General features: G+C 64.5%; 2 protein-coding genes across 4 annotated transcripts in view; one reads left to right on the top strand and one right to left on the bottom strand.

The window, feature by feature from the left end:
* The window catches only part of TRAF7 (TNF receptor associated factor 7), a 21,541-nt gene extending 16,449 nt beyond the window's left edge, over positions 1–5,092 (top strand). Inside the window, exons 10-21 of the mRNA XM_003269161.3 lie at positions 196–413; positions 495–568; positions 801–849; positions 933–1,060; positions 1,283–1,365; positions 2,143–2,182; positions 2,340–2,456; positions 2,541–2,663; positions 2,875–2,994; positions 3,090–3,221; positions 3,306–3,425; positions 3,599–5,092. Coding sequence (XP_003269209.1) covers positions 196–413; positions 495–568; positions 801–849; positions 933–1,060; positions 1,283–1,365; positions 2,143–2,182; positions 2,340–2,456; positions 2,541–2,663; positions 2,875–2,994; positions 3,090–3,221; positions 3,306–3,425; positions 3,599–3,613 — 1,219 coding nt within the window. The 3' untranslated portion in view covers positions 3,614–5,092. The remainder of the gene's footprint in view (positions 1–195; positions 414–494; positions 569–800; positions 850–932; positions 1,061–1,282; positions 1,366–2,142; positions 2,183–2,339; positions 2,457–2,540; positions 2,664–2,874; positions 2,995–3,089; positions 3,222–3,305; positions 3,426–3,598) is intronic.
* On the bottom strand, positions 4,434–23,922 carry CASKIN1 (CASK interacting protein 1). 3 transcript variants are annotated; one of them, XM_030799179.1, is made up of 20 exons: positions 23,534–23,922; positions 17,459–17,510; positions 17,226–17,323; positions 16,580–16,725; positions 16,391–16,486; positions 16,180–16,310; positions 14,462–14,570; positions 14,273–14,381; positions 14,085–14,179; positions 13,814–13,931; positions 12,397–12,498; positions 12,201–12,289; positions 12,041–12,125; positions 11,867–11,958; positions 10,908–11,018; positions 10,723–10,824; positions 8,862–9,000; positions 6,615–8,621; positions 5,896–6,328; positions 4,434–5,667 (listed from the first exon to the last, which is right to left on the bottom strand). In XM_030799179.1, the coding sequence occupies exons 1-20, from the start codon at positions 23,625–23,627 to the stop codon at positions 5,571–5,573; spliced, it is 4,305 nt and encodes a 1,434-aa protein (XP_030655039.1). In that variant the 5' UTR covers positions 23,628–23,922; the 3' UTR covers positions 4,434–5,570. The 3 variants fall into 3 exon arrangements, with proteins under 3 accessions (XP_030655039.1, XP_030655037.1, XP_030655040.1); XM_030799177.1 differs by having other exon boundaries at positions 14,085–14,381; XM_030799180.1 differs by lacking the exons at positions 10,723–10,824; positions 10,908–11,018 and having other exon boundaries at positions 14,085–14,381.

Raw genomic sequence — 23,922 nt, 5'->3', positions numbered from 1 at the left:
GACGTGATGGGACCTCACTTGTGAAGCAGCCCCGGGGTAGCTGAGTGGGGAGGAGGGGCAGGACGGCAGGTGTGGGTGGGGGCAGCTGGACCTGGGGTGCAGCGGCCACAGGGCTGGAGCATTTGAGGGGGATTCTTGGGGATGGGGAGGCACTGCCAGGGACCCACCAGGCAGGCAGCTGTCCTGTCCCCGCAGGTGCACGTTCATCGGGAACCAGGACACTTACGAGACCCACCTGGAGACCTGCCGCTTCGAGGGCCTGAAGGAGTTTCTGCAGCAGACAGACGACCGCTTCCACGAGATGCACGTGGCGCTGGCCCAGAAGGACCAGGAGATCGCCTTCCTGCGCTCCATGCTGGGAAAGCTCTCAGAGAAGATCGACCAGCTAGAGAAGAGCCTGGAGCTCAAGTTTGGTGAGGGCGGGCACCAGGGCAGGTGGGGGCCTGGCCACTGCTCCGGGCACCAGTGACACTCCCTCTCCTCCTGCTACTCAGATGTCCTGGACGAAAACCAGAGCAAGCTCAGCGAGGACCTCATGGAGTTCCGGCGGGACGCATCCATGTTAAACGTGAGTGGGCGGGGCTGCAGGGGCTGGGTTGTGAGACCCAGGGAGGCTGGCGGCCCCAGCAGGGAGGCCTCCCCTGGCCTTGGCCCCACTAGTCAAGATCAGGGGTCTGTGTGTGACAGGGGCTGCTGTCGCCCCTGCCCACCCCTGGCCCAGGGCAGCAGGGGCAGAGAAGCTGCACTGGCCCCACAGCAGCCCTGCCCACCTGCCCTCTGCCCTGCTCTTGGCCCTGCAGGACGAGCTGTCCCATATCAATGCTCGGCTGAACATGGGCATCCTAGGCTGTGAGTATGGACCCGCCGCGGCTCCCACCTGCCCTCCCCCCGGGCCCCTCCTGGGCCTTCACCCACTGCTCCCATCTCTGCAGCCTACGACCCTCAGCAGATCTTCAAGTGCAAAGGGACCTTTGTGGGCCACCAGGGCCCTGTGTGGTGTCTCTGCGTCTACTCCATGGGTGACCTGCTCTTCAGCGGCTCCTCTGACAAGACCATCAAGGTGGGCAGGGTCCTACCTCAGTCTCTGCAGCCTGGCTGGGCTGGGCACTGCTGCATGCCTGGCACTGCCAGCCTGCCTATGGGTGGGACCTTCTGGGCGAGGCTTTCTCCCATGGGTGAGGGCTTTCTCCTATGGGCGGGGCTCCCTTACTCATTCCTGTCATGCCGCCCCTTGACACTGGGTTGACCTTGCTGGGACCCACTGTGGCCCTGGTCTCTGCAGGTGTGGGACACATGTACCACCTACAAGTGCCAGAAGACACTGGAGGGCCATGATGGCATCGTGCTGGCTCTCTGCATCCAGGGGTGAGTCCAGGCACATGTGTGATCAGTGATTCCCAGGACAGGAGACGTGGCACTGCCACCCCGTGGGCCATGGGCCATGAGCTCGAGCCTGTGTAGCTATGTGTGTGCCCCACCTGTAGGGCACCCTCCACCTGGAGCACCACTGGTTCCCTGGGTAGCAGTGTGTGGGCCCTTGTGTGGCCTACACCATCTCCAAAGTTGTGTGTTCCCAATACCTGGCGCAGCCAGCCTCCCAGCAGAACCTTGTCCTGGCCCCGGTGCACATTGCCCAACCAGAAGATAGGGGGGACCTTAGGGGGTGAAGGCAGGAGCTCAGCTCTCCCCGGCCTGCAGCCAGAGCCAGGGCATAGAGACTACGGAGCAACTACCTTGGCCACCTTCTTGCCTCCAGGTGGCCTGCCTGCCTCCTGCCTCCTGTCGTGAGGCTTTGTGGGAGCGAGCAAGTAAGCGTGTGCATGAGAGATGCTCGCTTTCAGGAGGCGGCAGCTTGACTGCCAGCAGCTGGCCCTGGGATTGACTCAGGGCTAACGGGTGGGTAATTACCTCCCGGCTCGCTGTCAGATGCTTTCCAGGCAGGCATCAGGGGCTGGCCCATCCCTTCCAAGGTTCCCATGTGGAGATTGGAAAATAGGCTGACGCTTAGGGACACAGCAGTGGCCTTGGCCCTGGGCCATGCTGCTGGTTCCTGATGGCTGCCATGGACCTTGGTCCCTGCCAGGGCGGTGTCAGTAGGGGCACAGCTTCTCCCACCTTGACATGTTGTCTCTGCTTCCCCAGGTGCAAACTCTACAGCGGCTCTGCAGACTGCACCATCATTGTGAGTTGGGCCTGCAGGCGGGTGGGCAGGAGGCGGCCCAGGCCCGCCCCAGTATGTAGGTGCCCCAGGGATGTGTTTCTCCCCGTCTGGGCTCCAGACTCCAGACTCCAGGTGGCAGGGCTTGGTGCCCTGAGGCTTCCGGTCCTTCCCCACTCAGGTGTGGGACATCCAGAACCTGCAGAAGGTGAACACCATCCGGGCTCATGACAACCCGGTGTGCACGCTGGTCTCCTCACACAACATGCTCTTCAGCGGCTCCCTGAAGGCCATCAAGGTACGGGTGGAGGGTGTGCCTGCATGTGTGAGTCACCGGGGCATCCCTTGCCTGCCCAGCCCACAATTGCAGCAATCCCCGCAGGTCTGGGACATCGTGGGCACTGAGCTGAAGTTGAAGAAGGAGCTCACGGGCCTCAACCACTGGGTGCGGGCCCTGGTGGCTGCCCAGAGCTACCTGTACAGCGGCTCCTACCAGACAATCAAGGTGCGCCTGGGCACACCTGGTGGCCACAGGGCCTTGCCCCCTACCAGCACTTCCCAGGCCAGCACCTGGGGCTCCATCTGTCCTGTTCCTAGCTTCGCACATGCCCTGGCTGGGTGGGTGGGCTGCCCAGAGGTGCTGAAGCCCTGGGGATGCAGGGGCCCTGGGCGTGAAGCACCTGGCCAGGGATCAACTGGCCCACGATTACTCATAGATCTGGGACATCCGAAACCTCGAATGCATCCACGTCCTGCAGACGTCTGGTGGCAGCGTCTACTCCATTGCTGTGACAAATCACCACATTGTCTGTGGCACCTATGAGAACCTCATCCACGTAAGGCCTGGGCATCTGGGTGCAGGGCCAGACTGTGGCCCCGTCTCCCCCGCCTTGATCAGTGTCTTTGACCTGCCTGTGCCCACCCCTCCCAGGTGTGGGACATTGAGTCCAAGGAGCAGGTGCGGACCCTCACGGGCCACGTGGGCACCGTGTATGCCCTGGCAGTCATCTCGACGCCAGACCAGACCAAAGTCTTCAGTGCATCCTACGACCGGTCCCTCAGGGTGCGTGCTGGCCTGGCGGTGGCAGGAGGCTCAGAGGGCTGGCAGCTGAGCTCCGGCGGGTCCTCACGTCCCATGTGCCCCCAGGTCTGGAGTATGGACAACATGATCTGCACACAGACCCTGCTGCGTCACCAGGGCAGTGTCACCGCGCTGGCTGTGTCCCGGGGCCGACTCTTCTCAGGGGCTGTGGATAGCACTGTGAAGGTCAGTGCCCATGGCTCGGGCCCTTCAAAAGGGGCTGCGCAGGATGGAGCAGGGGTGGGGATGAGCTGGCAGCCCCAGCACAAAGTGGTGGAGGGCAGGTATGTGTGGCAGGTGTGGCTGGGGCAGGGCAGCCGGCCGCGGGACACCCTGGTGAAGCAGCCCTTTCTCTACAGGTTTGGACTTGCTAACAGGATCCAGGCCAGGCCGCGGTTTCCCCTGAACCAGCCCTGGAGCTTTCTGAGCCAGGCTGGCCACGTGGGGTGGTCTCGGGGTTTCTGTCTGCCCCATGGGCACAGGTGGACAGGCTCTGGCAGCTGGGTAGTGCCCTCCCTGCCCCATGCTCGGTGAGCCTCCCTCTACTCGGCACTGTCCTCGCTGCCCAGCCCATCTCTGGGTGCCAGGTACGACGCTTGCCCCAGCCCACCCTCCATCCCCACCCTAGATGGAGCGAGGGCCTTTTTACTCACCTTTTCTACTGTTTTTAGACTGTACGTAGATTTGGTTACTTCCTGGTTGAAATAAACGCTCCACAGACTGTGGCTGTGAGTGGGGACAGCTCCTCGGGACAAGGGGGCTGTGTGTGGCCTTGAGGTTGGTGTGCATAGGCACTGGCTGCTGTGAGTCGAGGGGCATGGGGCGGTTTCTTTTGGTGGATCCCAGGACTTTGGCCCACTCCAGGGCCTCCCCTCCCTGCTAGGAGGCAACTCGTCACAGCCGAGCTGCTGGCCTCTGCAGTCCCATCTCACCCAACACATGTGCCCCCAAAAAGTGAGCCAGGCACCTCTGTTTCCTGCTGTTTATTGACAGCCGACGGCAGCGCCTTGCCCAGACCTCCCCTGCCCGCCTGCTGGAGCCCAGCCTGGGCCCCCCACTGAGGAGAGGCCTGGGGGGACAGCTGGGCACGTCCACTCGCAGGGAAACACGGGGTGAGACAGCAGGAAGGGGCCCTGCACGCCCGGACACCACCTCCGCCAGCCACCTCCACCCGCCCCACACCACAATCGCTGGTTTTCGGCATTTTTAAAATTTTTTTTTTTAAGAAACGTCAGAGTTGTGCCCAACACTGTGGATCAGCAAACACGATAGAGGAGACCAGTCAGTACTTCTTGGAGGGGGCAGGGGGAGAGAGGAAAAGGGAGGGCGAGAATGACCACACGACACAGCCTTGGACCATGAGCAGAAGCGTCCGTGGGAACTCCATTGGGGTGGACGGGTTGCCTGCGCAGTCCCTGGAGAGGAGGCCAGGCACGCCCTCAGAGAGCTGCAAGTCTGTGGCCTGGCCTGCTACGTGCCCTGCTTCCACGTGGCTGCCACGCTGACACACCCACATTCACCACACCCACCCGCGCCCTGGGACGCAGCCACGCCAGGAGGAGGACACGGCCGCCGAGAGCAAGGCACAACCTCGAGTTCTTGGGGCGCAGAGAACTTACGAGAGAAGCGCGGAGGAGCCCCCGGCAGAGCACCCGCCCCCGGGCCCCAGCCTTCCACCTGTGCTAGCGGCCTGGGGCCTCCACTCTGGCCGGAGGGAGGAAGGACCGCAGGCAGACAGCCTGGGCCTCTAACAGCTTTTGTCCGGAACTAGACTTCGTGTCCTTTCAGTTGGTAAATGGTTTTCTATAGAATCAATAATATTTCTTTCTTTAAATATATATTTGTTAAAGTTATACCTTTTTGTTTCTCTGGGGAAATCCGCCTCAGCTCATTCCCAATAAATTAATACTCTTGATAGCTTATATTCTGGGGGTGCGGTGGGGCGGGGGGCCCTGACCCTGGCCCCCTGTCCCTTGTGCTGCGCCCGAGCGGCTGGCCGGGCGTCCCGATGGGCAGTTCTGTGCTGGGCCCAGGCCTGTGCGCTGCCCCATCCCTGGTCCCGGGGCGCCCTCCCCTCCCGCGCGGGCAGGAGGCCCAGCAGGTATTGCACGGGGAGCAGCAGGTGGGGAGGACCCGCGGGCGCGGGGTCTGCTCAGAGCCCTTGGATCCCCCGGCCAGGCGGTCCCCGGTGGGCGCCCCGGCCCGGGCCCAGGGGCCGGAGTTGTGCTTGTGCGGGGCCCTGCCTGGCCGCTCGCGCCGCGCCCATCCTGAGGTATAGGTCAGTGTGCGGGGAGGGCCCGGGCGGCGCGGGCGGGCCTGGCGAGGCGGCGCTCACTCCAGCATGGCATCCAGCTGGTCGGCCAGGTCGTCGAACATGCTGCCGATGTCGTCCAGGATGCTGCCAGTGCTCTTTTCCGCCACCGAGTCCCTGCGGAGCGCGAGGCGTGAGCGGGCGGGGCGGGTCTGACCACGCCCACCTCGACCAGGACACGCCCACATCCTGCATCTCCGTCGGCCTCCGCCTACTGCACGCTGACCTCGGCCGAGCCCGGCTCACGGCACGCCCGTCTCTGCCGAGCCCCGCCCATCTCTGCCGAGCCCCGCCCATCTCTGCCGAGCCCCGCCCTCCGCCCGTCAGGCCCCGCCCCGCACCTACCGCGGGCCCTGCGCGTCCTCCTGCCGGATCTTCTCCTCCACCGCCTGCAGCGCCGCGGCCAGGCACGCGCTCGTCTCCTCCAGCTTCTGCCGGGCGCTGTCCCCGGGCGAGACGCCTTCGGGCGGGGCGGGGGCGGGGAGGGCGGCGACGGCGGCAGCGGCGGCGGCGGCGGCGGCGCGCGGGGGCTTGGCGGGCACGTGCAGCGCGGGCGCGCCGGGGGACGGGGGCTTGGCGGGGCTGGCGCCCAGCGAGGGCGGCGTACCGGGCGGCTTGGCGAGGGCGGCGGGCGGCTGGCGCGCGGGCGAGGGTGCGGGTGAAGGGCCGGCGCTGCCCGAAGGCAGCCCCGTGACCACCTTGGCGGGCTTGGGCGCCGTGGGCGGCGGCGGCGGCTTGGGAGACACGGGCGGCGGCGTGCCGTGGGCGCGCTTCACCTCTGCGGGGAGGACCATGCTGGCACCGAGCGGGCACGAGTTCTGCCGCCGCGCCCCCTGCCCCAGTCTCCCGCGGCTTCCTCGCGCCGCTGCCTCCCCAGCGGACCGGGAAAGACCCTGCTCACCCTGCCCCCAGCCCTGGATGGTGAGGGTCTGGGGACACGTTCCCACCCCACCTGGGCTTCCATCAAACCCAAGAAAAGGAAAACCCCTCAGACCACCGAGTAAGGAGGTGGAGCAGGGTCCTGTCGCCCTCTCGCCCCGCCCTGGCTGGCCCCATGCGCCTACCTGGGCTGCCAGGGCCTGGCAGCGGCACCTTCTTCGAGGTGGGTGTGGGCGAGCCCTGGAGCTTGGGCACGGGCTGCGTCAGGACGGGCTTGGGAGAGACAGGCGGCTTGGGCGGCTTCCGGGCTTCGCCCTCGGGCGGGGCCAATGGGGGTAGGTGCGCCAGGTCGGTGGGCGGGGGTTCGGCAGGCGGGGGCGGTGGAGGCAGCTCCGGAGGCCCAGCCTGCTCCGAGGCCGGTCGGCGGCGCACGGTGCCAGTGCCATTCTGATACACAGACAGTGGCGGTGGTGCCTCAAGCCCGGCCTCCCGCTCCTTGGCCTTGGGCCGGCGCTTGACCGTGTCGGACTCGGTCAGGATGAACTTGACGTTCTCTTGCTGGTTCTGCTTGGCCCGGATGCGCCTCTTGAGTGTGGCGCTGGCCTCCACCTTGGCCAAGGGCGGGCCTTCTACACCCGCCTCTCCCTTGGAGGGACCCCGAGGCCGCTGCCGGCCAGTGCCATCCTCCACAAAGGGGCCTGTGTCTGCTGATTCCCCAGGCCCCCGGCGGGCAGTGGCCAGAAGTCCGGTGACTGGCCCGCTGAGCGTGCGGCGCCGGTTCACCACCTCCCCGCCAGGCCCGATGGCCTCTTTGTGTTTCACTGAGGCCAGCACGGTGGCCACCCGGCCCGGCTCTGGGCTGGCAGGGCGGGCAGTGGGGTGGCCCTCGGGAGGCCTGCGGGCAGCCCGGCCCCCACCCCCAATGGAGGACAGCTCCAGCATGGCTGCGATGCTTTTCACACTGCCGGCACTGCCCGTGTCCACGCTGCCGGCCAGGTCACTGGCCCGCCGGCACTGTGCCCGGACCCCCAGCAGGCCATCCTCAGGCTCGGCGTCCGGCACCGGCTCATCCGCCAGGTTGGCACTAGCCAGGGCCGAGCTGGAGCGCTTGGGCGGGGGCGGCGGGGGCCCCTTCTTTCGGGGCCGCACAGCAAAGGACTGGCTGCGGTTGACATTCTTGTCGGTACCTGCGGGCGCCCTCACCGAGTGGCTGCGGCCCACGCGCCGCTGGACTGTGGCATAGGGGCCAGCAGCAGCAGGCACCAGCAGCTCGTCCCGCTCCGGCTCGCTGTCGGACGCCGCGTAGCGATTCAGGCTGTGGGCCCGCTTCTTGGGCCGCCCCGGCTCCGCGTCGGCCTCGGGGGGCAGGCACAGTGTAGGCACAGCCGTCGGCACGGGTGGGGGCGCAGGCCCCGGGGCAGCTGGCCCCACCTCTCCCTCTACAGGCTGGGGCAGCACGTAGGCAAAGCCACGGTGTGTGGGTGACTGAGGCAGGGAGCGGGGTGACATGGGGCGCTCTGTTGGCGGCAGCAGCTGCGGGGTGGGCTTCACCTTGGCCGTAGCTGGGGCTGGACCATGAGGTCCCCCAAGGGCCTGGGGAGAGCCTGGTCGGGTTTTGGTGGGCGTCTGGGGGGGCGTGAAGTGGCTGGTGCCTGGTGGGAGGACCTGCCGTGGCTTGCCAGGCACAGGGGGCACGCTGGCCCTCTTGACACTGTGGCTGTGGCGGCCGGGCCGGGCTTCCTTGGGTGGGGTGCCGGGGGCCGGGCCCTCATCCAGGAGGTACTCCTGGCTTCGAGACATGGGGCTGCTGGGCCCAGGGGGCCCATCTCCCAGCAGCTCCTGCGAGCTGCTCATGTGCCGTGCCCGACCACCCAGGCTGGACTCCTGCCGCATGGTGGCCCTCGGGGTGGGTGGCAGGTGGCTGGAGGGCTTCTCGGCGGTGGTTCCCACCTCAGCCGGGCCAGTCATGGCAGCCTGCAGCTCATCACTGAGCTCACTGTCCTGGAAGGTGGTCATTTTAGGGGACTGGCAGTCGGCTGGTGTGGGCTCAGGCGGGGGCGGCGACTCGATGGCCATCACTTCAAGAGACTGGGGTGCCTTCCGGCGCAGGGGGCCCCCCTCATACTTGGCGTATTCAGCCTTCTGCAGCTCTGCCAGCTTCCTCACAGCGAGCATCAGCTTCTTCTGGTGCCCTGAGTGGGGCGCAGAGGGCAGGTCAGGTGGACCAGGAGGCGGAGGGGCAGGGGCCAGGCTAGGGGCAGGGTGGGGCGGGGCTGGGCTGGGCTTGGGGCTGGGGCTGGGGCTGTGGGCTGGGGCGCTGGGCTGGTGGCTGGGGCTGAGGCTGAGGGTGGGGCTGGGGCTGGGGCTGGAGCTGAGGGTTGGGCTGAGGGTTGGGCTGGGGACGAGGGCTGGGGCTAGGGCTGGGACCTCACCCAGCTTGGTGATGCCGATCTCCTGCAGATCCTCCCAGGTGATGTCGGTGATGAAATCGATGTTCTCGTAGCCATTGTCCACCAACACCTTGTAGTACTGGGCCAGGCCGATCATGGACAGCCACACGGCTAGGTTAGCCTAGAGAGCAGAGACACAGAGGGGCCACCTGGGCTGGCTGCCCGCACCCTGCCCATCTACCTGGAGCTGGAGGAGGAGGGGTCACGGGGCCAGCAGGGCACAGACAGACGGGGACAAACGGATAGGCCAAGGTGTTGGCACCAGAAATGTAGGCAAGAGCCTCAGCTCAGGCACCGGACACTGCATGCCGCACATCAAGCACATGTGCACACACACGGCTGACCACATCCACAGGACACCCTTGTCGGGGGGGCAGAAGAAGGTACTTTCCCACCCAGCCAGGCAGCCACGAGTACAGCACCATGGGGAGACACACCCCAGAGTCATGGACACAGACGCACGGGGCCACACCTGGTACAGGAACACGCACACGACTTGCACACTGCGCTCCCAGCCATGCACAGGCACCAGCACCCAGTCCCGTTTCACACTCTGACCTCTCACCCACATCAGACACAGGGCCACACACACGCCACACAGCCACAACACACACGTGCCAACACCCACAGTGATCTGCACCGAGAAACACCCGATCACTCCCCGAGCGGCATCCAGGCATCCATACTCCCAGCTGGAATTCACTCATGCAACTGCTCTTGGCACACTCAGCCACCCCCAGGTGCGTGGCAAAGGCCCATGGGACCCGGACCTGACCCCTAGGAGGACCCCCGAGCCACCAGTTGAGTGAGGCAAGGCAGGGTGCGTGCAGACCCACACGCCAGGTGGCTTTTGACAGCCACCGATCATCGCCTCTCCCGTTGGGAGCCCAGAGCTCAGTGTGAGGCCCAGAGAGTCCGCTTCGGTTGGGCTAGGCCTGGGCCCACCTTCTTCAGGCCCAGAACCCATCCCACTGCACAGGCACCTCCCTGTTGTTTTGCTTTTTTTGAGACAGAGTCTCGCTCTGTCGCCCAGGCTGGAGTGCAGTGGTGCGATCTCGGCTCACTGCAAGCTCCGCCTCCCGGGTTTGCGCCATTCTCCTGCCTCAGACTCCCAAGTAGCTGGGACTACAGGCACCCACCACCACGCCTGGCCAATTTTTGGTATTTTTAGTAGAGATGGGGTTTCACCATGTTAGCCAGGATGGTCTCGATCTCTTGACCTCATGATCCACCTATCTCGGCCTCCCAAAGTGCTGGGATTACAGGCGTGAGCCACTGCGCCTGGCTGCACCTCCCTGCTGATGACGACTGGCCATGGCTTGTGCAGGTATTGCTGAAAACAGGGGTGTCAGCTATTGCTGAGGGCCACACGTGCGGTGGAGCATGTGTGCACGCACACAAGTTGGTGGACGCCTGCAGGGTGTTCCATGCACGCCCGCCGTGCGTGTGACTGGCACGTGCCTGGGTGCGTGTGAGCATAGGCCGTTAAGCATGGCCCCCTGCAGTCTGCATGTGAGTGGCAGTGCGTGGAGGCTTGGTGGCTGGGGGTCCCTGTGGGGCAGCCTGCATGTAGAGGGAGTCCTGGTGAGAGCATGGACGTGGGGAGGGGACTCTCCTGGCTTCAGGCTCCCTCAGCAACGATGACCCCTGGACAGCATCACCTCGCCCCTGCCCCAGTGACAGAACAGGGGCTGACTGGGAGGCTCCCTGCTAGCAGGACATCCTCCACTCTCCTCTCCCTCAAGCCCCTGTGGGCGGGTGGGGGCTGTGGCCAGGGAGGCAGGTTCTCTGTCTGTCTGTCTGCCCGTCCTGGGCCCAGCCCCTGGGGTGCAGGTGGCCTTACGGGTTTGTGCTCAGGCAGCCAGTCGGGGATGCTAAGGCCGCTGATCTCTGCCGCGATCTTCTTCCGGTGGCCTGGCTTGGTGACACCAATGGCCGTGAGGTCCTAGGCAGAGGGGAGGCTTGTCAGCTAGGGGCTGTGCCCATCTGTGGGATGCAGCTGGCACTGGCGGCGTGTGGAAGGCTCACCTCGGGGGTCATGCGGCTGATGGTGGGCAGGTCGTAGCCGGCGCTGATGAAGTTGGGGGCGTAGAGCTGCAGCTGGAACGCGGTGAGCCACTGGCTCACGGCCTCGGAGCTCTGGAAGACACAAGGCACCCACTGCAGCCTCGCCTGCCCGGCCGCGCCCTGCCACCACAGCGCCTCCTTCTCTGCTTGGCCGGCCAGCCGTGCAGCCACCGTGTCCGCTGTCCGCTGCTCCATCTGCAGCAGGCCCCGGTGAGCCTGGCCCGCGAGTGATCCTCAGTCCGCGGTCCCCGAGGCGCCTCCTGGAGCATCCTCCACCCTTCCGCCTTCTTCTGGGATCTCCACCGGTGGGGGGAGGGGGCAGGGGGGCTGCTACTGTCTGCCGCACGCCTCCCTGACTGTCCCCTGCTCCTGCACCAGGGACACCCCGCGCCATCTTGGGGATGCGGGTGGTGCGGCCCCTTAGGAGGGGGCTCTGGGAAAGGGGCCTCGGGCTGGACCGGAAGGTGGGCTCTGTGCCCACAGGCAGGGGCGCCTTGCCTCCTCCACCGTGCAGGACTCAGCCAGCAGCTTACACCTCTCCAGCACATGAGTGCACTCACGCACCACACGCCGCGCCCATGCACGCGCTGCACCATCTCATACCCAGCCCCTTCCACCTGTACACAGACACACGTGGCCGGCTCACAGTCACACCATCACACACGCACCCCACACACACACATGCACACACGGAGGCACAGGTTGGCCCACACGCACAGCCCGCACAACAACGACACCCGTACACGCGGGCGGACGCACACACAACACACACAAACTGACAGACAGAGGAGAGGGTCTGGCCTGGCAATGCCCCCGACCCCGCCGCAGCCAGGCCAGGCAGGCCGTGTAGGCACCCATCAGCCCATCGGCCTTACACCTCTCCCCGGAGCCCACACTGAGAGCACCCCCAAGCCCTGTACCTTGCCCTCCGATGCTGGCTCCAGCTTCTTGGGCAGCTGTTCCCCATAGACCTGCCCAGCGTGGGCCACTGGAGGCTGGGACCGGGCCGCACCTGAGGACGAGAGTGGGTGGGGGACAAGGGCTGTCGGGCTGCTTTCCTCTGTCGGGCTGCATGGCAGCACCCTTGCTCTTACCTGCAGAGCCTTCTGGAGGCTTGGCGGGGCTGTCCCCCGGGCTGGACTCGGAGACGGACTTCTGGGAAAGCACCGTTGCCAGGAGCTGCAACCCAGAAACACCGGCTTGTCGCCTACTCCCAGCCCTGGCCACCCTGGCCCCGGCCACCACCCCACCTACCTTGACGCCCTCAGAGCCCGCGTGTAGGGCGTGGCCCCCGCTGCCCCGGCCGCCAGCCATGCCGCTAATGCTGCCGCTTCGGTCCCCAACTGCCAGCACAAGGGAGCAAGATGAGGCTGGTGCCGGCCCCTGCCTGGCCCCGCGGTGGTGCCTTGTGGAAGTCCTGCCACCTCTGCCCTTCAGGGACCCGGCCTACCTGCAAAAGGCTTCCTCAGCACCCAGATCTCCTCTGGGGGTGCAGAGGGTCCCGATGAGCTGCTTCCCTGGGGCAGGCTTGGTTCAGTGCCTGCTCGGGAACCTGTGGGTCAAGCAAAGCCTCCTGAGTCCTGGGCCAGCGAGGGCGGGAGCTGACGCAGGGGAGGCGGGGCAGAGGCCGGTGCAACCACAGCCGGGGGTCCTCTCTGCCCGCTGTTGTCTCCAGGGAGCTGAGAGCCCCTCAGAAGACCCCTCCCACCCCAGACGTTTACAGCAGGAGAGAGGCAGAGGCAGCCAAGCCCAGGCATCCTGCCGGTGGCCCTGGGGTCCAGCGGGCCGGGGACCAGAGACTGCTGGACGGTGTGAAAGTCTCTGTACTGGGGAGTGGGGGGCAGGCAAGAAGTCCCCCCACAAGCTGGAGCCAAGGCTCCCACTCAGGAGCTAGATGGCCATGGCGGGGGGCTGGCCCTGCCTGTCAACCTCCATGTCCTCCATCAGAAGTAAACGGGCCCCTGGTCCCTTGGAGCCGCCACGTGGGGCTTCACAGCCTGGGCCCCTGGCCTAGTCCCTCTCCTCAGCCTCCTGTTCCTCAGATGTGCCCAGCTCTTGCCTGCCTCAGCACCTTTGGTTTTTTCCTTTTTTCTTCACCAAGGGCAAACACTTGAGTGCCTTTGTTTTTATCATTATTATTTTTTTGAGACAGGGTCTTGCTCTGTCACTCAGGCTGGTGCAATCTTGGCTCACTGTAGCCTCCACTTCCCAGGCTCAAGCAATCCTCCCACCTCAGCCTCCCAAGTCACTGGGGCCATAGGCACACACCACCATGCTTGGCTAATTTCATTTTTTGTAGAGATGGAATCTCACTATGTTGCCCAGGCTGATCTCGAACTCCTGGGCTCAAACGTCCTCTGGCCTCGGCCTTCCAAAGTGTTGGGATGACAGGCATGAGCCACCACGCCTAGCGCCGCCCCCTTTTAACGCACAGCTCCTGCCACCTGGAACCCACCCGCCTCTCAGAGCATTCTCTGGCCTTCTCTGACTGCCTCATCTCAAGCAGGCCCTCCCTGTGCTCCAGGTCACTGGTTAGTACGTGTCCTTTCATGTTTACTTCGCTGTCCCCTGCCCCCTCCTGCCCCAGGACGAGCTCCTTGGGAGTTGGGTCCCCATCTGTCCTGGTGGCCAGTTCAGAACCAGACGTGGCGGCACACAGTGCTTGGTGGAACGCACGAAGGAATAGGTGTGGGAACGGATGAGGAGACGGCCGCTGGGGCACCCTGATGCTCCCCACTCAACCCCACGCTGGCACCCAGAAACCCAGCCCTGCTGGGCCCCCATACCCTTAGCACACTCGCTCCTTCCAGCCCCCAAGCCCAGGGTGCGCGGCTCCTGCCTGCCCCCCAGGGTGGAGTAGAACTTGCCTGCTCGCTTGACGATGGCCTCGCCCAGGGAGGACGGGAAGTAGCCCACCCGGTCATTGCCCGTCCGGTTGTCATGGATACAGCCCTTCCACCGGCCATCCGGATGCTGCTCGAGGACCTGGCCAGTAAGGTGGGGGGTGCTCAGGGAGATGCCCCCTTTCGCAGAGTCTCCTGCCTAGTGCCCCCCAGTTGCGGCGGGAGGGTGCTCTGGGGTGCGCACGCCCAGGTGCCGCCCCCTCCCTGCCGAGACGGCCCCTGGGGCCATGCTTACTGTGATGATGTCCCCTGCCTTCACGTTGAGGCTGGTCAGGTCGTAATTGTTGCAATAATCCTTGGTTGCCCGGACCTGCAGGGCCGCTGAGGCCTCTGGGGATACAGGAGGGGGCCCCCCAAGTCCTGCGGGCTGATCTGGCCCAGCCCCGGCCCCAGCCACTGCCCCTCTGCCCTGCCCGGGCCCACCTCGCAACAGCTGCTTGATCTCCCTGCTGGCCTGGGACGTGGTGAACTGGTGCACGATGTCCAGGGCTGTCTGGCTGTAGGTATTCCTCACATGGGCATTGATCCCGCTCTGCACATGTGAGAGATGAGGCTCTCTGTCAGGGGCCCCTACAGCCCACTGGGCCCCGCGCCCCTGGGCCCCACACTCACATCCAGCAGCAGCCGCACCACCTCTGTCTTTCCGCAGAGCGCAGCCTCATGCAGGGCCGTGCCGGACTTGGTCTGGCGGTTAATGTCGATGCCGGCTTGGAGGAGGAGCCTGGAGGGAAGGCAAGGTGGACAGGCGGGGCCTTCAAGCAGGAGGCTGGCCCCAGAACCCCCAAGCCACGCCTCCATTTCCAGGTACCCCAGCAGTCAGCTTGGGGGCTGAGGACTGTCCAGCCCTGCCCCATGTCTCTGACAGTCACTGAGTTCTGAGGGTTGTTTTTCTTTTTTGAGACGGAATTTCACCCTTGTTGACCAGGCTGCAGTGCAATGGTGCGATCTCAGCTCACTACAACCTCCACCTCCCGGGTTCAAGCGATTCTCCTGCCTCAGCCTCCGGAGTAGCTGGGATTACAGGCACCTCCCACCACGCCCAGCTAATTTTGTATTTTTAGTAGAGATGGGGTTTCACCATTTTGGCCAAGCTGGACACCAACTCCTGACCTCAGGTGATCCACTCGCCTCGGCCTCCCAAAGTGCTGGGATTACAGGCGTGCGCCACTGTGCCTGGCCTACTTTTTCTAAGACAGGGTCTCACTCTGTCACCCCGGCTGGAGAACAGTGGTGCAGTCATGGCTTACTGCCGCCTCAAACTCCTGGCCTCAAGCAGTCCTCCTGCCTCAGCCTCCAGAGTAGCTGGGATTACAGATGTGTGTGACGATTCCCAGCCTTTTTTTTTTTTTTTTTTTTTGCCTTTATTTTTTGTAAAGACCATGTCTTGCTATGTTGCCCAGGCTGGTCTCAAATTCCTGGGCTCCTGCGTCAGCCTCCCAAAATACTGGGATTGCAGCATTTTGAACCACAGCACTCAGCCGCTTTTTTTATAAAAAGTAGAGATGGGGTCTCTCTCTGTCACTCAGGCTGGAATGCAGTGGCACCGTCCTGGCTCACTGCAGCCTCGACCTCCCAGGCTCATGTGATCCTCCAACCTCAGCCTCTCAAGCAGCCAGGACTACAGGTGTGCGTCACCACATCCAGCTGATTTTTTTTCTTTTTTTTTTTTTGAGACAGGGTCTTGCTCTGTCACCCAGGCTGGGGTGCAGTGGCACAATCACCGCTCACTGCAGCCTCAACCTCATGGGCTCAAGTGATGCTCCTGCCTCAGCTTCCCAAGTAGCTGGGTCTACAGGTGTGTGCCAACACACCCGTCTAGTTTTTGTATTTTTTTGTAGAGATGGGGTCTTGACATGTTGCCCAGGCTGGTCTCGAACTCCTGGCCTCAAGCAATCCTCCCTCCTTGGCCTCCCAAAGTGCTGGGATTACAGGTGTGAGCCGCCGGGGCACCCAGCCCATAGTGAGCACTGTTGAAGGGCCCCCCACCGTGCTAAGACTTCCCAGCTGTTATTGTGTCTAATGCTAGTGTAGGTGCTGCTGTGAACCCCACTTTACGGATGGGAATGCGAGGCTCAGGGAAGTTCAGCACCTCCTCGAGCGCACCCAGGAGCGGCGGGGCTGCGACAGAGAAGTCGCAGAAGCCCACTTCCCAGCCCCTCCAGCTCATCCTATACATGGGCCCTGGAGGCCATGCCAGAGGCCTGACCAGGGACCAGGGACCCTGCCTGCTCCCGCCCTATCCCCAAGCCAGAGGCTGGTGCCCTGAGCCCCAGGCTGCTGCTGAACCCTGGGGACCCTAAGGCTGAGGCCCTCCCTGCCACCGGCTCTACCTGATGATGTCGATGTGGCCGTTTTTGGCTGCGAGGTGCAAAGGGCTGGTGCCGTTGGGGTCGGTGGCGTCTCCCGGCCGGGGCTCCAGCAGCGCCGCACACATGTTGCTGCTGAGGAGCAGCTGCACCACCTTGAAGGAGGGGTCAGGGTAGGGGGGCCCTGATGTGGGGCTCCCCAGCCCCACCCCACAGGGCTCCACAGGAGACTCACCCCAACGCGGCCGAACTCGCAGGCCAGGTCCAGGGGCGTCTTCCCCGAGTTGTCCACCATGCACGGGTTAGACTGGTGCTGTAGCAGCATCTCAGACTGGGGGCCAAGGGTGCAGTCAGGTCCGCACATCCTCAGGCCGCGCTGCCCTGCCCCTGCTGCCCCACCCCTGTCCCCACCCTCGGGCCTCACCACATCATAGTGACCATGCTGGGCCGCCAGGTGCAGGGGGATGTGGCCCTCATCAGACGGGATGTTCACGGCCGAGCCCGCCTTCAGCACCAGCTTCATGGGCTCCTTCCGGCCCTGCCAGGCCGCATAGTGCAGCGGCCGCATGCCTGGGGGGCGAGGGGATGCTGGGAGCTGACCCTTGACACCAAACCCAACCCTGGAGGATAGGTGGGTGCTGGAACCTGAGCCCTGACACCAAGCCCAACCCTGGGGGGTGGGGGATGCTGGGAGCTGACCACTGACCCCAAACCCAACCTGGGGGATAGGGGGGTGCTGGGACCTGAGCCCTGACCTCAAGGCCAACCTTAGGGGGTGGGAGGGTGCTAGGAGCTGACTCCTGACGCCAAGCCCAACCCTGGGGGGTGGGGGGTTGCTGGGAGCTGACCTCTGACCCCAAGCCCAACCCTGGGAGGTGGGGGGAATGCTGGGAGCTGATCCCTGACCCCAAGCCCACCCCTGGCCTCCAGGACCCTGATCCCAGGAGGACCTGCCTGAAATCAGACTGAGATCCTGGGCTGAGACCTCAGCCAAGGACCCATGCAGGCCCTGGGGAGCCCCCTCACTGCCCTCGCCTCCGCCCCCACCAGAGGCCCTCAGCCAGTCTTGCCTTTGTTGTCCTTGATGTCCACAGCGGCCTGGGCCTCCAGCAGCAGGCTGATCAATTCCGTGTTGCCGTTCAGGGCCGCGTGGTGCAGAGCCGAGAAGCTGGCATGTGCAGAGGACACATAGAACAGAGGCCCTGGCACCCCGGCCTCCCCGGCACCGTGCCCTCCCCGACACCTAGGCCTCCCTAGGAGCCACCCTGCCTTCCAGGCAGGCACCACCCGGCTCAGAACTCACCCATCCGGGTCCTGGAAGTTGACATTGATCTTCTTGGTGGAGCCCAGGAGCTCTGGGGATGGAAGGAGACTCGGTGAGGGGAGGCTGTACCAGCCCCTCCAGGCGGCCTGAAGGCAGGGAGAGGGAGCTAGCCATCTCCCTGGCAGGCACAAAGCTGCTGGGCTCTCAGTCTGCAGACACTCACTCGTCCACTCGTGCACTCACGCGTTCAGCTCTGCCCCGCACCCTGCCCCAGGTGCCAGCTGCTCGGGCCTTGGTGTCCCATTGCCCTGAGATGTGGGGGTTCACAGTACTAAGGACTCCGGCCTGGAGTCCTTGTCGCCACCTGGGGATAGGAGGCAAGGCTGTGCACCCACACAGGCACACACATGTGCACGCACACCCCTCCCTCGGGACACTGGCTGAGCACCTGCCAATGGTGGGAGGGAGAGAGCCGGCCCAATCTGTCTCTGAGAAGGATCCAGATGGGGCCGGGGGTGGCCAGGGAGGCTGGAACACCCGGAAATGGGGGTATCTCTGGGGGAGGATCTGCGTCTCCACCGTGCAGCACCCCCACTGCCAGCCCTGGGCCACAGCCAGTGTGGATGAGCAGAAGTGGGAGGCAGGCGAGTGGGCTGGCACCTCTGAGCAACCTCACGCGAACGGCTGCCTGCTCCCTGGCGACTTGGAGCACCTGAGGCCAGAGGGGCCCACGCCCTCCCTTCAGGGCCCCAGCATCCTCCTGGGGCCTCCCACATCCTGGCCCCCCCCAGCCGGCTGCCAGAGGAGGGAAGCCCACCGATGCCCTCCCAGTGGGCTCTACTCCAAGCAGACTTGGGCCAAACCCCCGCCTATCTGGGCCATGGTTACATAACCCATTTGTGGGTCAGTCACTCTGAGAGGGGAGCTGGCAGGACAGAAGCCCCTTTGTCCAGGCCCAGGACAGGGTGGGGGCAGGAGCTGAGGGCAGGGGAATTGAGGGAGTCGAGGCACAGGGCTGGCTGCAGAGCTTGCACAGTGACCCACAGCAGCCCCTGCTGCCCCGGCCTCGGTCCCAGCCACTGGACACAGGGTACGGGTCCCCTGATGACCCACGAGGCTGGCCGAGGGAGCCAGACAGCTGTGAATTCAAATCTCTGCGCTGCCACTCACCAGCCTGTGGCCTTGGCTGCTGGTGCCCTCCCTGAGCTGGAGCTGCGGGTGCTAACAGGGCCTCCCGGAGGTGTGAGAGCATTCCCAGACATAAAGCGTACACGGCCTGGCACAAGTCAGGACTCGGTGCATGGCGATCACTAATATTAGCCGTACAGGAATCCCACCCCCAGCTCTCTCCAGCCAGGGGTTTCTCCTGGCAAGCAAAGGCGTCTCCAGCCTCACCGGCCCCTCCCCCTCTGCTCAGACACTGCTGGCACCAGTGTCCCTCTTGGTTAGTGGCAATGCCATCCTTCCTGACCATGGCCCAGGCCAAAACCTTGGAGCCAGCCCTGGGGCCTTTCCTGCACACCTATAGCTTGTCCGTCAGCTCTGCCTCCCAGACATCCCCAGAGCACACTTGGAACCGTAGCCCTTCTCCCCTCCAGCCACTGTCACCAACCCGGTCCAGGCCGGCATCTCTGGCAGTCTAAGTGCCATCCCCTCCCCACTGGTGTCGCTAAGGTCTTCCCACATCCCTTAGTCCAACCTCCACACCCACCCCAGTCGGGGTTCCCTGGGAAAACATGAGTCAGGCTCTGTGCCGTGGCTCACGCCTGTAACCCCAGCACTTTGGGAGGCTGAGGTGGGAGGATCACTTGTAGCCAGGAGTTCGAGACCAGCCTGGCCAACATAGCAAGACCTTGTCTCTACAAAAAATAAAGGAAAAAAATTAGCCGGGCACGGAGGTGTGTGCCTGTGGTCCCTGCTACTTGGGAGGCTGAGGTGGGAGGATCGCTTGAGCCCAGGAGGTTGAAGCTGCAGTGAGCTGGGATCGCACCACTGCATTCCAACCTGGGCGACAGAGCAAGACCGTGTCTGAATAAAAAAGAGAGAGAACATGAATCAGATCCCGCCACTCCTCTCCTGAGGACCCCCTGGCAGCACTGGTCTCACTGGGAGGGGAGGCCAACACTGGACAGTGGCTGTGCTGGGAGGGGAGGCCGACACTGGACAGTGGCTGTGCTGGGAGGGGAGGCTGACACTGGACAGTGGCCATTATGTGGGGCTCCTGTTTTGCTCTCAGTTATCTTTACTTCCATCATTCCTGCTGCAGCTACACAGGCCTCCAGACGTTCCTCCAACATATAGGCTGCCCTGCCCAGGGCCTTTCCACATGCCCTGTGTGCACGTGCGGGCTCCTCTTCCCTAGTTAACCCCACAGCCTCCCTCACATTTTTCACATCCTTACCCACAGGCTGCTCACTCAGCATGCCCTCCCCATCTGAAGTGGTGACCCTGCCCGCCCCGCAGCTGCTGTGCCTGGCTCTGCAGCCCTCGTCACCACCTGCCACGTCAACCTCCTTCTGCTCTTGCTCCTACCCATCTCCATCATTCAACTACCAGCACCAAGGGGACAAGGACCGTCATCTGTTCTGCTCACGGAGGGATCCTCGGTGGCTAAAATGGCGCCCCGCGCAGATGAGGTGCTCAGTTGCAGACTGGACCGATCTCCTCATCCCCCACACCCTGCCTGGCTGCCGAGGCGACTCCATGGGTGTGCGGTCTGTGCTTGGCTCAGAAGGGCCCCATGCCTGCGGATGCTCTCCTGTCACCATCTTGAAATTCTTTTTCTTTTTTTTTTTATTGCACACGGAGTTTCATTCTTGTTGCCCAGGCTGGAGTGCAATGGCGCGATCTCGGCTCACCACAACCTCCACCTCCCGGGTTCAAGCAATTCTCCTGCTTCAGCCTCCAGAGTAGCTGGGATTACAGGCATGCGCCACCACTCCTGGCTAATTTTGTATTTTTAGTAGAGACGGGGTTTCTCCATGTTGGTCAGGCTGGTCTCGAACTCCCGACCTCAGGTGATCCGCCTGCCTCACCCTCCCAAAGTGCTGGGATTACAGGCATAAGCTGCCATGCCCGGCCTGAAATTCTTATTTTTGAGCAAGGGGCCCTGCGTTTACATTTTGCATGGGGACCTGGGAATTATGTCATGGGGCCTGACACCATCCCTTGCCATTAGCTGAAGGGAGCGCAGGTGTCACTGTCCCATGCATTCCCGCCAGGACCACACTCAGGAGGTTCTCCCCCAAGAACGCTGACCCCCGCTCTTCCCAGCTCCAGGGTAGCCAGCCCTCAGCACGTCCCCAGGACTGCCCAAGCCAGGCCCTGTCCTCCCTCCCCCAGCTAAGGCAGCCAGCGTGGAAACCACCTTCTCACCCAGCCACACCTGCAGGGGCTGAAATCTCGGAGGGGCTGGAGGTCAAAGCCCAGAAAGTAACATCTGCCAGTGGGGGAGGGTGTCTCCCTCAGGAAGGGGAACACCCCCATGTGAGGAGGGGCGCCTTACTAAAGCCATCTCGTCCCTCTCCCTATCCATGGTCTCCTCAAGGGGAAACTGGCTGAAATTGGATGGAGGCAACTTGAGGTCTTGGGACACACTAACCCCAATTCCTGTGGGGGACAGTGGGTACCCAGGAAGGTCCCAGAACTGAGAAGGGCCTGGGGCTGGGGGCTGTTTCACCTGGAAATGGGTTCTCTGGATGAAGCAGGAGCAGAGCATGGCTGGAGGGGGCCGGGGCCAGGATGAAAGTCCAGGAGCCCCCCCTCCCTCTCCACGAGGTCCCTAAGCCCCGTGACTCTATGACAGTAAAGCCCTTACCCCTGACCGGCCCTCTCACTGCTATCCTGAGCTTGTCCCCACCTCTGGGGTCCAGTCCATATCCCAGGCTAGAAGGGAGCTACTAGTGGGCTATTAGAGGGTGAAAAGGGGGTGGGGCGCTGGCCCTCGGTGCTCAGGGGTGTCCTCCAGGGCATTCTTGGGCCTGCCTCCATGGACAGGGGGCCTCCATGGATAGGGTCCGGGCCAGAGGGAAGAGTGGGTCCCTCCCGGCCAGCAGGAGGCCAGCCCCTGCCCCGGCATCTCCCCCAGAACAGGCTCCTCTTCCCCTCAAGGACAGCTGCTAAATGTGTGTGTGCGGGCACAGGAGGCTCCCTTCAGGGCAGGGCAAGTGGGGGGCTGGCTGAGCCTGGGGTGACTCTGGAGCAGGGGGTGGAAGGAAGGGACTGGGCACCCAGAGGGGACCATGGAAGCAAAGCTCATGGGGACAGCCCTGGGCTCATGGGGCCCTGGAGGACACTGCTGGACACCCCCCACCTCGTGGCCCAAACTCAGCTGTACTTTACTGAATCAAAATACATCTTACTCCAAAGCAGGCCAGCGTTGCTATGACGACGGAGCTAATTCATGGAGGGATTTCTCCTCTGATTTATTACACCCGCCCCTGTGAGTCAGAGAGCAGGAGCCGGGGCCAGGGCAGGTGTCTCTCCTGCCCCAGAGGCCAGGCAAGACAGGCAGAGACCCAGGTGAGGGTGGAAGCCCCCACACCTCCCCAGAATGGCCACAATAGAAGGGAGGAGGAACCTCCCCAGAGCCGAAGCCCCCACTTCCCCAGCCCCTGGCCCTGGGCCGTCTAAGGCTGCAGCCATCGCTGGCATTTACTGAGCACTTACTGAATGCCTGGGCTCCAAGTGCCCAGGGTCACTGGTCTTAGGATCCCACCGTGAGGCTGACATCCCATCCTACAGACAAGGAGACTGAGGTCCACTGAGCTGGAGTTGTCTATGTCCAAGGTCATGTGGCCACTAGGTGGAAGCCTTTACCTTGCCTTCCCTCAATCCCTACACCTGCTCTCCAGGCTCAGCTGAGGCTGCCTCTGCCCACAAGCTCTCCCTTTCTGAGCCCCCGGACCTGAAATCAGCTCTGGGCTAGCCTGCAAGGCACCGGTGCCCCCTATCTCTTACTGCACACAGTGGACAGGAGCTAGCCAATCATGGGCCGCTGGTGAAGTGCGGGGGAGGGGGTCCTCCTGGGACTCTAGGTGCCCCCCACCGACCTCCCAGAAGCCAGTCCCAGTTCTTGGCATACCCCTGGAGGAAGGGGAGGGGGACTCTCTGGCTTACAGTCTGTGGGGGTGGAGGGAGGAGGGAGGACGCCCAGACCCCACGTGCCGACCTGCAGAGCCCTGTCCGTGCCCGCACAGGTGCCCTGACACACTGACACCGCTATACGTGCGCAGCCGCACACGCGGCTGGTCCACACGCCCATCCATCCATCTCCGGCGGCCCCCAGGGAGGCTACGCGCTGAGCGAGGATGAGTGCTAGGATCAGGGCTCCAAGTTCCCAGCCCTTTCCTGGGGCCGGCCATAGGGCAAGCTAGGGATAAGCTAGGGATGGCCAGTGGTGGTCCCCCACTCCCTCATGGCCTCCTTTCCCAGCAGGGAAGCTGGAGACCCGGGTCTGCTGGAGCCTGCCTGAGCAGGGCCCCAAGCCCTTGCCCCCAGGCCGGCCCTGCCTGGAGTCCAGCCTGCCCTGGGCTGGGCGACCTTGGGCCTCTGCTCTCCCATCAGTAAATGGCCCCCCACCGGCCATGCCAGGGCAGCCACACCCCCAGCGTGGTCCTGCCCCCACCTTCCCTGCAAAGCGTGTTATTAAACGTGGGGCGGGGAGGGGGTCTGCCAGGGACTGTCAGCTCCCGGGTCGCCCCTCGCCGCAGGGGCCCCCTCCCTGTCTGCCCGGTGCGTGTGGTGTGGGGGGGCATCCGCCTCGCCCTTTGAAGGCCCCAGCAGAGACCTCCAGCTGTCAGCCCGCAGCCTGGGAAGGGAGGGGGACAGAGGTAGGGAGGGAGGGATGCGAACGCCCGCGGCCCGGGAGGCGGGTGCCGCCAGGTGCCCAGTGGGGGGCTCAGGGTGACGGCCGGCTTTCGGGGCCGCCCCATCTCCAGTGCTGGGGGCAGAGGGTGGGGGGCACGGACCGAGGGTCTGGGCGCTTCTGGCCCCGCCCCGCCCCCGGGGACCCGACAACGTCCCCTCCCCGCCCGGCGCCGGGTGGGGTGGGGGGCTCTGCGCGGGGAGGGGCCCCCGTGGCTCCCACCCGCGCCCCGCGCCCCCGGCACTCACTGGCCTTCCCGGGCCGCGGCCTCTGCAGCAGCCTCTGCGCGGTCCCTACGTCCTCCGCCTTCACCGCCTGCACCAGCTCCTGCTCCTTCCCCATGGCGCGGCCGGGGCCGCAGCGACGCGGCTGCGCTCGTGCGCTCGGCGCGGCTCAGAGGCGGCGGCGGCCCCGCGGCACCGGCCGCCTCCCCCGCCGCCTCCTCGCCGCCCGCCGCCCCTTCGCCCTCCTCAGGCTCCGGCTTGGGCTCGGGCTCCCGGCGCGGAGGGGGCGGGGAGCGCGTCACGGGCGGGGGGCGGCCCGGGGGCGGGGGCGCGCGGCGGGCGCGGGGCGGGGGCGCGGCACCTGGCGCCGCCTCCCGGACGCCGGGGTCCGCTCCCGGGCCGCCGACCTCCGT

The sequence above is a fragment of the Nomascus leucogenys genome, chromosome 18, assembly GCF_006542625.1.
Source record: "Nomascus leucogenys isolate Asia chromosome 18, Asia_NLE_v1, whole genome shotgun sequence".
In the NCBI taxonomy this organism is placed as follows: domain Eukaryota; kingdom Metazoa; phylum Chordata; class Mammalia; order Primates; family Hylobatidae; genus Nomascus; species Nomascus leucogenys.
Note: the sequence above shows the minus strand (reverse complement) of the source record. Positions and strands in the feature narration are given on the sequence as shown.

Excerpts from the sequence above, each read along its gene's own strand:
- CASKIN1 (XM_030799177.1), bottom strand. The coding sequence starts at position 23,627 with ATGGGGAAGGAGCAGGAGCTGGTGCAGGCGGTGAAGGCGGAGGACGTA. Across the intron at positions 17,511-23,533 it reads GCCGCGGCCCGGGAAGGCCA|AGCTCCTGGGCTCCACCAAG; the intron begins GTGAGTGCCGGG and ends TTCCATCCCCAG. Across the intron at positions 11,019-11,866 it reads AGCCAGCATCGGAGGGCAAG|AGCTCCGAGGCCGTGAGCCA; the intron begins GTACAGGGCTTG and ends TGTGTCTTCCAG.